At 44.8% G+C, this 15,960-nt stretch overlaps 1 protein-coding gene across 10 annotated transcripts in view; it reads left to right on the forward strand.

Moving 5' to 3' along the window:
* PDZD2 (PDZ domain containing 2) overlaps positions 1-15,960 on the forward strand; it is a 575,078-nt gene that overhangs the window by 482,022 nt on the left and 77,096 nt on the right. For 9 of the 10 annotated variants that reach the window (XM_049861669.1, XM_049861661.1, XM_049861662.1 and 6 more), the window contains one exon: positions 6,101-6,256. The exons of the other annotated variant lie outside the window; for it this stretch is intronic. In XM_049861669.1, the coding sequence (XP_049717626.1) occupies positions 6,101-6,256 (156 nt within the window). The remainder of the gene's footprint in view (positions 1-6,100; positions 6,257-15,960) is intronic. 10 annotated transcript variants of the gene reach the window in all.

A 15,960-nucleotide genomic window follows, 5' to 3' on the forward strand; every position in this document is an offset into this window, starting at 1 on the left:
AGGCACCTCAAAGAAAGGCCTGGCAATCTTCTTCTGAAAAAAATCAACCATTGAAAATACTGTTGAGCACAGTTATGCTGTGACACACGTGGGGTCACCATGAGTTAGAGTCAACTCAGTGTAACTGGTTTTTGTTTTGTTTTTTTCTTTTTAAGTACTGAGTGAGGAAAAGCTGAAGGACTCCACTACCATGCGATGAGAGGGAAAAGGAAAGGACCTCTTGTTTCTGATTCATTATCTGATTGTGCTGGTGGTGAGCCCAGAAAAGGCCAGTATGACGGAGGAGGTGTTGAAGTGAGGCCTTGGGATTTCCTTATCCAACGCTGCCAGGCCCACCTCCCCACAACCTGCGGTTAGAACGCAGGGTTTTTGTACAGGCATCTCACCATATACCACCACAGCTTTATTTCTCTGCTGACTTCTTTCTGTTGCTAGTTTGCATAATGGGGCAGGAGAAATATTTTCTATGTCAAGCCATTAGCCACAAGCCACTACAAAAACAAAACAAAAACCAAAAAGGACCACTCATGGGTAAAGCTGATAATTAAGGCACATGCATAGGATTTTGAAAAACTAGTTCCTGTGTGATGCCCAGTCTGTCTCACACCCCAACCTAAGTGAAGAGAGGACACTGACATGTAGCTTGTGCCACGGGTGCCAGGGGCTTTTCACCTAATATCTCATTTAATTCTTTAAAAAAAATCCCCTGAGAATAGGTAGTAGTTCTTTTTATTCAAAAGATGAAACCAAAAGCCAAGTGGCTAATTAACTTGCCCCAGGTCACACAAACAGTGGGTAGCAGAAGCTGGTCTCACCCTGGGACCATCTGACTTCAAAGTTCATGCTTCTTCCTCTGAACACCAAGCTGCCCCTCATTTAAATAAGATATAAAGGACACCAGAGGCCAGTGCTGAAGTCCTTGAAGGACTGAGAAGCAGTCTGGAGCCAATGAATGAGTTTCCATCTAAACGAATAATTTGTTTTATAAGAATCAGCACAAAACACAGGCAGAGGCTAAAGATGTCCCAAATGTCTAACTTTCCCAAGCTGCTGTATCACTCCATCATCTCTAACATCAGCTACCCCTTCTCCCCTCAGTACTCTCCCTCCCATCTTTGGGTTCCCTAATTCACTACAACATCTCACAGAAGTCACGAACCATATAAAGGAAATGGCTCGTGCAGCTGTGGAGGCTGGCAAGTCCCAAATTCGTGGCTCGGATGTAGACTTCTCCCTAACAGTCAGTCTCTGCCCCAAGGCACTTAGCTTTCTTACTCCGTGGGCTGGGAAGCCCGCTGCACCATCTCCTGGCATTCTCTGCTGCTGGTCTCTGCCACAGGCCTCTCCATCTTTGGTACTGTTGGGCTCTCTTCTTTGCTCTGGAATTGGCTCTCTTTTAGAGTAAAACTGACCAGTCCCCTCTGTGGGCCACAATTATTTGCACAGCCCCACTCAATCACCTGGAAACCCTGGTAGTATAGTGGTTAAGAATTCAGCTGCTCTCCAAGAGGTTGGCCGTTCAAATCCACCAGGCCCTCCTTGGAAACCCTATGGAGAAGTTCTGCTTTGTCCTATAGGGTCGCAATGAGTCAGAATCAACTCCACAGCAACGGGTTTTGGCTACCCAGTCACCTGGGTGGAAGTCACAGGAGCATTGCTAGAAAGGCCACACACAAAAGTAATCAATCCATCCCACCATCCTAGTTCTCAGTCCATTGGCTGCTGGGCATCTGAACCGAGATATAATCCTAAAGCTGACCCAGACCTCAAAGGAGAAACACCTTTCGCTTCTTCCGATTTGCTCCATTTACGATTAGGCAATAAGCTTCAGCAGCAGCTGCCTGCTGTTTGTTCCTAAGCTTAACCTACATCCTCTGGGATGCTCATCCTTGTCCAAGAAAGAAGAAGCAGGAGTCTTTAGGCTTTTCTTGGCACCTGTTCCTGCTCCTTTAGCCAATGTGAGCAAGTAATCCACTGGCTTTGCTTCTGTCTTTGTGCTTGAAGGGGTGAGGGGAGAGCTTTAGACTTGCTGGATATAAACAGTAATAAATATATAAACTTTTTTGTAGATAATAATCACCTAGTCACAAAACTTTAAGGCATTGTATTAGAATTAGGAGCACTGGTGGTGCAGTGGTTGAGTGGTCAGCTGCTAGCAGAAGGGTCAGTGCTTCGAATCCACCAGCATCTCCACAAGAGAAGGATGTGGCAGTCTGCTTCCATAAAGATTGTTGTTGGTGTTGTTGTTAGGTACCGTCCAGGCAGTTATGACTCATAGCAACCCTATGTACAACAGAACAAAATGCCGCCTGGTCCTGCACCATCCTTCAATCCTTACTATGTTTAAGCCCATTGTTGATTTTGAGTACCGTCCAACCTGAGGGGTTCATCTTCCAGCACTATGTCAGACAGTGTTCTGCTGCTATCCATAAGGATTTTTTTTTTTATTGTGCTTTAAGTGAAAGTTTACAAATCAAGTCAGTCTCGCACACAAAAACTTATATACACCTTGCTACGTACTCCCATCTGCTCTCCCCCTAATGAGACAGCCTGCTCCCTCCCTCCACTCTCTCTTTCCATGTCTATTTCACCAGCTTCTAACCCCCTCTTGATGGCAATGGGTTTTTTGGGTTAACCCCCTCTACCCTGTCATCTCCCCTCAAGGCAGGAGATGCCAACAGAGTCTCAAGTGTCCACCTGACCCAAGAAGCTCACTCCTCACCAGCATCCCTCTCCAACCTACTGTCCAGTCCAATCCCTGTCTGAAGTGTTGCCTTTGGGAATGGTTCCTGTCCTGGGCCAACAGATGGTCTGGGGACCATGACCACCGGGGTCCTTCTAGTCTCAGTTAGACCATTAAGTCTGATCTTTTTACGAGAATTTGGGGTCTGCATCCCACTGCTCTCCTGCTCCCTTAGGGGTTCTCTGTTGTGTTCTCTGTCAGGGCAGTCATCAGTTGTAGCCAGGCACCATCTAGTTCTTCTGGTCTCAGGATGATGTAGTTGCTGGTTCACGTGGCCCTTTCTGTCTCTTGGGCTCGTAATCACCTTGTGTCCTTGGTGTTCTTCATTCTCCTTTGATCCAGGTGGATTGAGACCAATTTATCCATAAGGATTTCACTGGCCAATTTTTTTCAGAAGTAGATTGCCAGGCCCTTCTTCCTAGTTTGTCTTACTCTGGAAGCTCCGCTGATACCTGTCCACCATGGGTGACCCTACTGATATTTGAAATATCAGTGCCATAGCTTCCAGCATCACAGCAACATGCAAGACACCACAGTACAACAAACTGACAGAAGTGGTGGCCCTCAAAACCTTATGGGGTAGTTCTACTCTGTCCTGTAGAGTTGCTGTGAGTCAGAAGTGACTCAACAGCATACAACAACAACAACATTAGAAATAGAGCAGTTATTTTCTTGTGGAGAAGATGTCTCATGTTTCTATATAAGTATGTTGTTTGCTTAAAGTAGAACCTTAGTAAGCTTTTGTTGAATGAATGAACCCAGAATATCTAAGTTAGTTTTGGTATCTCTAAAAGTACATGCATAGCAATACAGATTTCTCATTCTTTTTTTTTTTTTAACAAGTAACATATAGATTTATTGTGTTTAATGTAGAACCCCCACAAAAAAAAAAAAAAATACAGAGATGGTAAAGAATAGGATTGTTCCTAATAGTAGTGCTGTTCATGAATTGGTGTGTCGTTCAGCCAGGTACACACACACGCAGGCACACACATGATATTTTTAGATGGAGTCAAACAGAAGGAGACAGAATACATCCCAAAGGCCATCCCACCTGGACTGAAGTGCCAGCACAGCCCCTTAAACACTGTGGATGGACGAAGTTATTAAACCTGTTGCCATGGAGTTGATTTCAACTCATAGCAACCCTATAGGACAGAGTAGAACTGCCCTATAGGGTTTCCAAGGCTGTAATCTGTACGAAAGTAGACTGCCACATCTTTCTCCCGTGGAGCTGCTGGTGGGTTTGAACTGCTGACTTTTCGGTGAGCAGCTGAGCACTTACCCACTGCACCATCAGAGCTCCTAATAAAGTTATAATCTCAGTTTTCTCATCTGTACAGTGGGAATCAATAACTACCTTGTGGGGATGTTAGGAAGATGAAGTGAGATATAAAGGGCACTAAGCAGTGTAATTGGTCATGGTGAGCACTTAAGAAATGTTTGCATTTATGGTCATCATACATTAGTACATCCAGCTTATCATTACATGCTTTCTTAATACCATCACTTCTGCATATTGCTTTTAACCTGCTCAAATAGTATACTGTAAGAGTCTTCCCACATCAGGAAGTACATTTCTATAGCACCATTTGTAATGGCCCTGGAGAATTCTATCCTATGACTATTACAAAATTTACTCAGCCGCTGAGTAAATGTCAGAGTAACAAATAGTTTTGTAACGTCCATTGTTTAAACCATTGCCATCAAGTCAATTCCAGCTCATAGTGACCCTGTAGGACAGAGTAGAGCTGCCCCATAGGGTTTTCAAGGCTATAATCTTTATGGAAGCAGACTGCCAAGTTTTTCTCCCTAGGAGCAGCTGATGGGTTCAAACTGCCAACCTTTCGGTTAGCAGCTGAGTGCTTAACCACTGTGCCACCCAGGCTTCTTACATTGTTTAAGATGGGTATTTTTTTTGTTCTCTGTCAGCCCTAAAAGGAATATGGTGATGAAGCTTTCCACGTGTTTTCTTCCTTGTAGAAATGACAGGTGGGGAAGAATGAGGGAAGGAGACATTTCTCTCTTTGCTGGCCTTGAGGCAGCCCCATAGCCCTGGTTCCTCCCCTGGTCCCTAGCCTGCTGTGCTGTTGGCTCCCCTGTGTGTTCGTCATCTGCTTTTGGGATTGTTATGTGGCCTTGATGGTCTCACCTGCATCCCACAAGCCATACTGACTTACCTATGCATGGGAACAACAGGTTATATTGATGAAGCTCCCTTTAGAGTCTAATCTTAAAATCTGGTTCCTTGTATTTTTGTTGACCTTTAAAACTCGTTTAAGGTCTGCTTTCATTGAAAATACATCATCAGTCTCTACTGCAGCCTTTTGATTCAAGAGCCAATCTCATCTCTTTCCAATGAACATACGCTAGTGAGATGAGCAATGTCGGGCAGGGGATAGAATGGATAGTTGAGCTCTGTGGTAGGCCTGGGAATAAGAGATAAGTAGAATGGCGTTAAGTTTGAGGAACTCCCAGACAAGCAAGGGAGACAGATAAAGTTAGATATATTCTGCTGTGGGAAAAATAGAGAGAAAGGAGGGACAGTGAGAACACCGTCTAAGGTGATTCAGGAAGTCTTGGAGAAGGAGAAGGAGCTCAAGCTCAAGCTTTGCCCAGGGAAGTAGTTCCTAGTCATGGAAGAAGAGTGGCCTAGGCAGAGGTGAGTCCCAGGGTTACAAATTTTTAACGCACTGGACTGCTAACCAAAAGGTTGGAAGTTTGAGTCTACCCTGAGGCACCTTGGAAGAAAGGCTTGGCAGTCTGCTTTCCAAAAAATCAGGCGTTGAAAGTCCTATGGAGCACAATTTTGCTCTAACACACATGGAGCTGCCTTGAGTCAGAATCGACTCAACAGCGCTTGGACTAGGCAGAGGGTACTGCTGGTGGAGGCAGCGGGGCACAGGGAGCCTTGTGTGTTTGGAGGTCAGTATGGCTTGAATAGAAGGTGTGGGGTGGAGGGGAGAATGGAAGGAGATGAGTTTGGAGACCTAGGCAGAAGCCAGATATTCAGAATGCTGGCCCAGAGCAAAGGGGTTTGGACTGTATCCTGAAAGCAACAGGGGGAAGGCACCGAAGGGTTAACGTTCAGGAGGCTGGTGTTGTCTGTAAAAGCACTGATCTAAGAAACACAGCTTCTTCGAGGAAAAACAAATGGTCTGGGTTTAAATTGGGTCCATACCCATGGCATTTGAGGCAGCCTTGCAAGCCTGGAAATGCAGAAGGCATATTTTCATGTAGTCTGTGGATGGGCTGTACATAGCCACCACAGCCTGACTCTGCCTCAGCCTTGACCTTTCCCTCGGCCAGAACTGTGTGGTGCCCTGGGATAATCCGTGGGCCTTTATGTCCCCGTAGGAGAGCTCTGCAGAGGACATCCTCAGGTTAACATCCAAGAGTTTGCCAGATCTGACCAGCTCGGTGGAGGATGTGTCCTCTTGGACCGACAATGAAGACCAGGAGCCAGATGGGGAAGAGGAGGAAGGAACCGGCTCATCTTCTGTCCAGGGAGCAGTAAGTGTGCCTCTGGGCCTCTCAGGCTGTCCTGAAGACATGGGTGCCAGGATCAGAGGAGAAATGCTTGAGATGGGATGATAGAGATGTGGGTGGAATGGTAACTAGAAGGTGAGGCCCCTGGGAGAACCAAGCCTGGTCCAGTGCTGCTGTATCAGGAGGCAAGAGAGGGGCAGCCAATACAAGACTTTACAGTCCACCAAGGGTCTGCTCTGCTGTGACTTATAAAAGAGCTGATCTACTAGGGAAATGAAAGAAAGAAAGAGGAAGAGAGGGAGAGAGGAAGGTGGGATACATTCTGGTCATACATTCACAATCCAGAACTCTTTGAGTTATAATTTTTTAAAATTGAACCGGTTCCATTAAAGAAACCTGGTATTGACTTTTAATCAACTAAACCTCGAAAGCTTTTTATTTCACAGATGGCAGTGATTAAACCTGCTGCCAAATTCCGCTCTGCCATTGACTGTTGCTACACCTGTAAGTCATGGTGGGCTCCAAGCACTTAGGTTGAGCAAACGTACCACAAATACTAAGGATCTGCCATGAGTACCCTTATTATTTCTTTTTCATTATTTATTTTACAATAAATGGTAACGAGACTTTCTGTTCAATAAGTTTTTTTTATGCTTAGAATAAAACCATATGGTGCATGTCAAGTTTGAGGAGTAGAGTAAGGAAAAGAGCAGGAATGGTGAAATTCCAGGTGTTTGCATTAATTTCCATCCATCTCAGTGGGTCTGGCTTTAGTGATGACGCACCCTCACCATCACCCCCACCACCACCACATCCAGGACTGAAGACTAAAGCTTGGTCTCAGAAATACCTAAGTTTAGCCCATCCTACCCACTCCCCCATGCCAGCTGTGGTCCTGGTCCCCCACTGGCCATTCTTCCTTAAGTCTCCTCTCCAGGCCATCTTCTGCTCTGCAAGGACAGTAATATTTTAATTGAGAATCGGGCCATGTCACTTAACTGTTTAAAATCAGTAAGTGGCTCTCAATCATTCTGAAGTTAAAATCCCAGCTCCTTAATATGGAGTTGGGGTTTAAACCTTAACTAGATTTTAATTTTAACATGGGCTGCCTTCTCTCTTGGAATATGCTCCCAATGGCCCTATATACACACACACACACCCACATGTGTGCATACACAGTCTCTCTGTCAGCCCCCCACACACAGGCACACTCTGCTCCCATCAGCCCCCCATACACAGGCTCCGCTCCTAACAGCCCCCCATACACACACTCTGCTCCTAACAGCCCCCCATACACACACTCTGCTCTTAACAGCCCCCCACACACATGCTCCACTCCTATCAGCACCCCCACACACAAACACACTCTGCTCCTAACAGTCCCCCCCACACACAGACACTCCGCTCCTATCAGCTGTCCCCCCCCACCCCCACACACACGTACCGTCTCTCCCCTCCTAACACCCTGAGCAGCGCTCCACACAAACATGCTCTGGGACTATTTGTGCCTTTGCTTCTGCTGTTCCTTCTACCTCGTACATCCTCTCTGCTTCTTTGCTGGGCAAGATCCTTGTCAGCCAGCCCAAACATCACCCGTCTCCTACAAATAAACCTTTCCCTGGTCCCCTAGAGTTACATGGTCTGTGCTTTGCCCTTGAGTAGCTCTGTGTATATATTTTTGTGATCGCACTCACCACCTTGCTTTCATAATTTATCTGTTTACATAATTTATTTATTCTGTCTTCTTCATTAGATGTAAGCATTTCAAGGGCGGGGACTATGATGCCTTAAGCACCTCTCTATCCCTAGGACGTGGTATAATGCCTAGAATATAATGGGGGGCTGAAGGGCAGGAAGGAGGGTCTCTCCTGTGACTTCGTGTCATTCCTTGAACACTTCCCATCCTTCCCTTAAAGTTCATGTGGTTCTCTGACGTTCCTGAGGCCCAAGCTGGGTCCCTGAGTCTCTGGCTCTCCTGCCTCACTCCTCTTGCATCGCACCTGTGTGGGGCAGTTCTACTCTATCCTAGAAGGTCGCTGAGTCAGAATCGACTTGACAGCAACAGGTTTTTTTTTTTTTTTTACCCTAAAGATTTGCCATTCAAACCCTCCCAGTGGCACCACAGAAGAAAGGCCTGGCAATCTGCTTGCATAGAGATTATAGCCAAGAAAGCCCTATGGAGCAGTTCTACTCTGTAACATATGGAGTGGCCATGAATTGGAATAGACTCAACAACAACAAGTTTGGTTTGGGGGTTTTCTCAAGTGTAAACAATTACAGTTCATCTGAAAAATAAGATTTTTCAGGAAAAAAAAAAATAAGAAGTCCATGCTCTGGCCTTCAGTGAGAGTGAATAAAAAACGAACAGGAAGAGTTTCAGTGGAACAGGGCATGAAAGGGGTGATACCTCCTCAGCGATTGGGAGCCTGACTCCCTTTGTATATTTTTAACAAAGACCAAAAAAATAAAAACGGAAGTAATGGTTGTCTTTGCCAAATCTGCAATTGTTGAAGCTCGGCCAGGAAGAGCTTGTTTAGCACATCCATCAGGAGATCTGTATCTGGCTTCCTTTGGTATCAAGGGAGTCAGTTCTAACATTTTTTAAATCACCAGTTTGGGACAATCTCAGAAAAGTTCTGGGGCATTCAGGTTTGAGAAGGAGTGGTTAAAGGACCTCGCCTCTCACAAGGCAAGAAGAGCAAAGCTGGACCTTATGATTCTGTAAGTCTAAGATCGGTGGTTGATGATTTATTCTTTGGTATGAGAACCCCAATCACAGTGTTGTGGGAAAAAAAATGAGATTTTCCAGGAGAAAGAATAAACATCGTTGGAGTAAGCTATTGATCCTCATGTGGAAAGGAGAGGACCTCTTGTGTTTTACTGGGATTGCGTAATGGAAGAAGCATGGCTCTGAATGTTTCGAAAGGTGCCTGCTTATGACAGCGTGTTTTTTTTTTTTTTCATTATTAGCAGCTTTTACTGCAGACCTGGTGGCACAGTGGCTGAAGTGCTCGGGTGCTAACCAAAAGGTTGGTGATTCAAACCCACCAGCCGCTCCACGGGAAAAAGATGTGGCAGTCTGCTTCCATAAAGACCATAGCCTTGGAAACCCCACGGGGCCGTTCTACTCTGTCCTATATGGTTGCTATGAGTCGGAATCAACTCAACGGCGGTGGGTTTGGTTTTTTTTTTAGCTTTTTACTGCAGCATCCGAAAGTATCATTTCTAGTTGATTCAGCCTGCCCTGGGTTAGAAACTGTCTCTTGTTTGGGGAATGAATTAGGTTTTTCTGGCCAATTAAACTTACAGCCTAATGCAAAGAACAGTGAGCACCAAGAGCGTACAGGTATGATTGTTTTTAAAATGGGAAAATTCTAGTGTCTGCTTTGAAATCAGATCTTTACAGAATGAAACTTTTAACGCAGAGGGACACCAGTACTTGCTCCCTGAGGTTTTGTAAGGGAAGTGAAGGTTCTTTCTCTAAAGCCGTGAGGGTAGGGTGTTAAGCCTGGAGAGCTCAGGCTGCTGGTATGGATGGTGGTGGGCTGTGTCAGGGAGCCTTGTTGCCTCAGGGTCCCTCTGAGCACAGGACAATCTCAGTGACTGCTTATAGACCTCTATACTCAGCTCCCTGGGTTAGGAGTATCTTCCCTTCTCCCCATGCTTCCACTTATCCGACCTCAAGACTCTCTTCTTCTAACAAGTCTTCTCACATACACGTATCCTATATGCTTGGGCCCCAGTATGTAATGCACCTTGTATTTTCCTTTCCTGGAGCCTTGGTGGCATAGTGGTTAAGAGCTCGGCTGCTAACCAAAAGGTTGGCAGTTCAAATCCACCAGCTGCTCCTTGGAAACCCTGTGGGGCAGGTCTACTCTGTCCTAAAGTGTCGCTATGAATCAGAATCGACTCGATGGCAGTGGGTTTGGTTTTTTGGTTTTGCTGGTACACATGGTTAATGAACTCTGCCACAAACTAAAAGGTTGGAAGTTCGAGTCCACCTAGAGACACCTTGGCATAAAGGCCTGGTGAGAGAGAGAGAGATTGAGCCGTTTTAAGGAAATGGTTCATACAGTTTTGGGGCTAGCAAGTCCCGAGTTCATAGGTCAGGCAGCAACAGGCTGGAGACCTCTGTTGGCTGACGGTATTGTGGAGGACCTCATGGGATTATGGGGGGCCAACAAGTTCAAGAAGAGTACAAGGTCGAGAAAGGGAGCAAGAGCGAGCTTTGCCAGAACATCTATTTGTATTCTGGAGGCAGACCAGACCTTGAAGGAAACTCCCCTTTTAACTGGATTGATCATATCAGATCACATCACAGAAAGTTGTTGGGTTACATCATGCCACGGCATGTCATGTCACATGTCATCAACCAGCCCAATGTCTGCAAAACCACTGAGAATCATATCCTAGCCAAGATGACACACCAGGTGATGCTGAAGCTTACCCAGGTTTAAGAAGCAAACCTTGGAAGCTAGTAGCTGTTGAAGAAAGCAGTAGGTTCCCAACACACCCTTTGTTTGCCATATGGCGGTTTCTGTGATACGAAGCAAGGTAGCAGGGCTCCTAAGAGCCTGGTGGCTGGGAGCTGGCTAAAACCCAGAGGCCTGTCTTTGCATGGCTTTGGGATAAGGGGAGGTTTTAAGCCCTCAGCTGCCCGCCTCCTTTCAGCAGTTTAGGGCCAGTGAGCGAGGCCATGTGTTTGCGGCGCGTGGAAACTGGGGAACCCAGATCCTCCAGCTGGTGCGGTTCCCTCACAGCACAAGCTTGCTCGTCACCCTGGTTCCTCTCGCCTTCCCAGACGCCGGTTTCTGGTACATGGACTGAAGCTGTCAGTGCAGAAACTATATTCTTCCCTGGCCCCAGCCCGAGGCAGCTAGCGACACTCCCTGATCCACAGTGCCCTGCCTTTTATGCTTTTCTCTCCACTGCCCCAAACCGTGAGCTGCCCTCCCCTTCCCCTCAGTCCCACGCTTCCCAAGGAGGTCTCAGCTCACTCAGATGTTCCTTAAGCAACACGTCAGCTGGCACTGGACGTTGATAAGAGGTGGCGTGAAAATGCAGTGTAGGATGTAAAACTGGCAGGGTGGAATAAGACAGAGAAAGCTGCAATTAGTGCTGGTCTAAAAAAACAAGATTTTAAATTGGGGGTGGTTTTTGTTTGGTTTGGCTTCACTTTTAAGGAGATGAAGCAATTATTTAAATAGATGGGGTAGGGGAAAGAAGATAAGAATAATTATTTGGCCTGGATGAATGGCCTAGAAAACTGCTAAAATTTGAATTAGATTCTCGTGGCACATTTTCAGGGCCCTGTTCCAACTAGCTACCTGGCTCTGTGCTGCATTTTCACCCAAGCAGTTTACAGTTTTTAAGGAACCAAGCAAGTCAAGTGATTTGCATGGAAAAGTAAATATTGTATACCTTAGGCGCATAACGCAGAGATCTCCAGAGTGGGTGTGCACACCAGGGAGGGATTGGGGAGCAAGAGGATTCCTTTGGTGTGGGAGGAAATTATTAGAACTTGTGTATATTTATCTTATTTTAGATTGCTTTGTGTTTTACAGTGTATACATTAGCATAGTCGCATCTGTTCATAGTTTGTAAATATACGCTGGGGTGCTTGGTGGTAACCCTTTGTCATTAAGACAATTGTGACTCATGGTAACCCATGTGTTACATAATAGAACTGCTCCATAGGGTTTTCTTGGCTGTAATCTTTACAGAAGTAGGTTGCCAGGCCTTTGTTCCATGGCATCATTGATTGAGTTCGAACCGCCAGCCCTTTAGGTTAATACCGAGAGCAAACCATTTGCGTCACCCAGGGGCCTGGTTGGTGGCTACACAATCTAAAAAGTCTGACATAACAGCATTGTCATTAAGTTCATCTAAAGAAACCCCCCTTAACGTGCAGTCAACTTTATTATTGCCTTTCGGGTTTGAAAAATTCCTTCAAATGTCAATGAAAATAAAATATGGATTACTAGAGCATGTAATAAAGTTTCCTTGCCCTCAAGTTTATTTCTTTTATGACAATCATACTGGAAAAGTTATTAAAGTATTGAATTTATTTCTTCGGGTAAGTTGCTTCCTGTTTTTGCATATTTCATTACAGTATCCAAGTATGCCTTTTGACCCTGCCTCCTCTTACGGATTTCCCTCTTAAATATACGCCTATTTTTTTAAATTTAGTTTTACACATCCTTTGTGGATTTGAGTCTGCGGGCTGCACATTGAAATGGAAAGTAGCCTATATTAAGACCTGAAGGAAGGTGGCAATTCAGAAATGAAACAGAAATTAGAATATCTTCAACCGTAGCCAAAACGATGGCAATTGCACAGAGCAAAAGACTAGATAATGTGACTCAGCTTCGTTCATGAGCTTTGCTAAGCCTTGTAGGTGGCAGAAATCCTTGAGATGTATGTTGGTGTTTTTTTGGACTGTAAATGGAGATTATGCTGATACACACAGCCAGATTCTTGCTTTCCTGAGAGAAACAGGATGTGTCCGCTTAGTTTCAATTCCAGTTATTATGTTGGTTTTTAGGCAAATGATGAAATGACCTTTGACATTGCATAGGTGAGTTAGACAAATGGGCATTCAGTGTTGGAAGAAGACCCAGCTCATGTGAAGACTTGGGAGTTTGGGCGGTGTGTTTCTCTTGTGGTTGTTATTGTTAGCTGCCAGTGAGCTAGCCCCAAATCATGGTGACCTGAATGCGCAGCGAATGGAACCAAATGCTATGTGGTCCTGTTCCATCCCCATGATCGTTTTCTCTTTGTACACATCTTATGCAGCGTGTAGTAAGAGCATGGGAAATAAAAACAAAGCCAAATGTAAGAGGTCAGAAGTTTCCCTGTGGAATCCAAGAGAAATTTCACAAATAAATAGAGCTATTCAAAATGACTAGAATTCTCCCCACCCCTGCCCCCTATTGTTACTGTTTGCTTGCCCAGCTTTTTATTTGTTGTTTGTTTGCTTGTTTTTGCTTGCCTGGCTTTTTCCATGAGTGCTGATTTAGCTCAGCAAATGAAATTTGCGGAAAATGAGAGGCATGGATCTCCCTTCTGGTTCTTGTTCTTAATCCTTCACTTGAAATATTCTTTATTCCCCTCCTTGACTCTCCAGGTTCTGAAGCCTCTCAGCCCTCATTCCTCAAGGAGACTTTACTAATGACTCCAGGCTTCACTTATCTCCCCTCTGTCTACCAATTTCATTTGTCTCTTTGTCACATTTTAGCACTTAAAATCAGAAAGATAGCCCCTGATTTATAAATGGGTAGGTATTTTCAAAAATTTGTTGGTAAAACTGTATTGTTTGGGTATTTCCCTCTAGAAACAATGTTGTTTTTCCATCATATCGATTTCAACTCATGGAGACCCCATGTGTTACAGAGTAGAGCTGTGCTCCATAGGTTTCTCTTGGCTGCGATTTTTATGAAAGCAGATCACCAGCCATTTCTTCCACAGGGTCGCACGGTGGGTTTGAACTGCCAACCTTTGGGTTAGCTAATCGCAAAACACTTATATCACCAAGGCTCCTTAGAAACAAATATATTTACCTAATGAATCCTTGAATCCTTGTGGAATTATCTTTTGAGATAGTGGTGGCAAAAGGTGGCCCGCATGCCACCCCCTCCCCTAGTTCAACTCCTAGAGCAGACATCTCTAATCATTCCTACTGAATCCAGATATAGTCTCAGAGGTCTTATTACAGGTCCTGCAGATGCTCAAAATCAGTTCATAATATGAGTCAACATTGTACTGCGGCTGGCTTAACATCCCCGTCAACATGCTGAGCACTGTGCTGAGTGCTTTAGGGAAACAAAGGCGTGATGGATACAGTCTTTCTTCCTCTCTTACAAAGTTTGTTATATTCCATATTGAACTCTAGTTATCTATATACTTTTCAAATGCCCCTTTTCTGTATAACAGCTCCATGGGACCCACACGGCTGTGTTGACTTTGAGGAGGGAAATCTGGTTCCTTCCAGGGACCAGCGAAGATTCAGTTGGTGGGGGGGAAGGGATATCTCTGATGGTTCCATAGGATTCCCACAGGAACAAATGGAAATTGGTGGCACTCTAGAGCAGAAAAACTAACAGATACAATGGTCCAGAAATAGAATATTTTAAGAGCTGTTCAAGGATCAACTGATAGTCTATTAAAAACAAATGTTCAACTCATGCTTTTAGTTCCAGTCTAAGGAATTACGACTTATTTCACAATTAATGTGACTCCCTGGTGGTTTTTGAGTATAGTGACAGGGTCAGAGTTTGTGCTTTAAGGTTACTCAAGCAGTGGGGTAGAGGAAGAGTTGAATCAAAGAACGGCGGGATGGAGGTGGAGAGATGGTTTGGAGGTCTTTGTCACAGCCCCACTGAGACGTAGACACAGCCTGTACTGGAGGAGAGGTGGCCATGAAGAAGGAAGGGTGGGAAGCACTTTGAGTGACTGCAGGTCACTGGGAGGGAGGGATCAGGGCCAGCCTTCCAGGTGGTTGCTGGGAGCAAGGGTTCCTTAGTGGTTGAGGAAAGGATGAATAGAGTTTCCTTCCTTTTTCTCTGGGGCATGGATGACCCTAAACAAAATTTTGAGTGGGATTGGGTTTACATTTGGAACACTCCTACCCGCTACCATCCACTCCTTTTCATTGGCTAGTACCTCTTCACAGGTTTCCTGGAGCCTAGTGCCCTCACAAATGCTCTACACACGCCCACTGAGTACCTGCAGTCTCCTACCTTCTAAGGGGTTCCAAGCTCCTTTATTATAGAAACTTCTCCTTTATTCTTCTTGTGACTATTCTCTCCCTATTTCCCACCATCACCACCACCAACAACAACAACAAAATAATGATAGTAATAATAAGCAAACAAAACCCTTCCATTTCTTCTAACCAGCTAGTCCTGGGTATGTTTGCTAATAAAGCAATCTGATTAAACCAATTTAAATGGTAGCCAATAACCCTATCATACTTAGAAAAGTATGCACATTTTTAAAAGAGAATCCTTGTTATTCCAAATGAGCTTCTAATTGGTATCATTTCAAAGTGAAATTTAAAGATAAAATCACATAGCCTGAATGACAAGGATGTTTTTAGAGGAAATACCATGGTAAACCAGTAAGCTTCACCTCCCGTAGCAGCTTCCTTAAGACATCCCTACTTGTCAGTCTCTTCCCTTCAACTTGTTATATTTTCTAAAAATTGCCAAGTTTCTTCACAATGACTTTGAATAGGGATGGAGGCAGGAGAGTTGGGTAGGCCTAAGATGTGATTTATTCCTGCAGATCGGGGTTTGGTAGAATTTTTCTGTAAAGGGCTGGTTAGTAAATATCACAGGCTTTGTGGGCCATACAGTCTCTGTTGCTACTGCTGAACCCTGCCATGGTAGCACAAAAGCAAGCATGTTGTTGTTACTTGCTGTTGAGTTGGCTCCAGCTCATGGCGACCTTATGTATAATGGAACGAAAAGTTGCCCGGTTCTGTGCCATCTTCATGATCGCTGATATGTTTGAGTCCATGGTTGTGTCTGTTTTGTCAATCCATCTCATGGAGGGTTTCCCTCATTTTCACTGACCCTCTACTCCAACCATGGTGCCTTTTTTTTAGAGATTATGGTGATATGTCCAAAGTAAGCTAATTTTTTTTTTTTTAAGCTAGCCCAAGTCTCTCTATCCTCGCTTCTATGGAGCATTCTGGTTGTATTTCTTCTAAGAATGATTTGACCATT

Source organism: Elephas maximus, chromosome 2, assembly GCF_024166365.1.
Source record: "Elephas maximus indicus isolate mEleMax1 chromosome 2, mEleMax1 primary haplotype, whole genome shotgun sequence".
NCBI classification, from domain to species: domain Eukaryota; kingdom Metazoa; phylum Chordata; class Mammalia; order Proboscidea; family Elephantidae; genus Elephas; species Elephas maximus.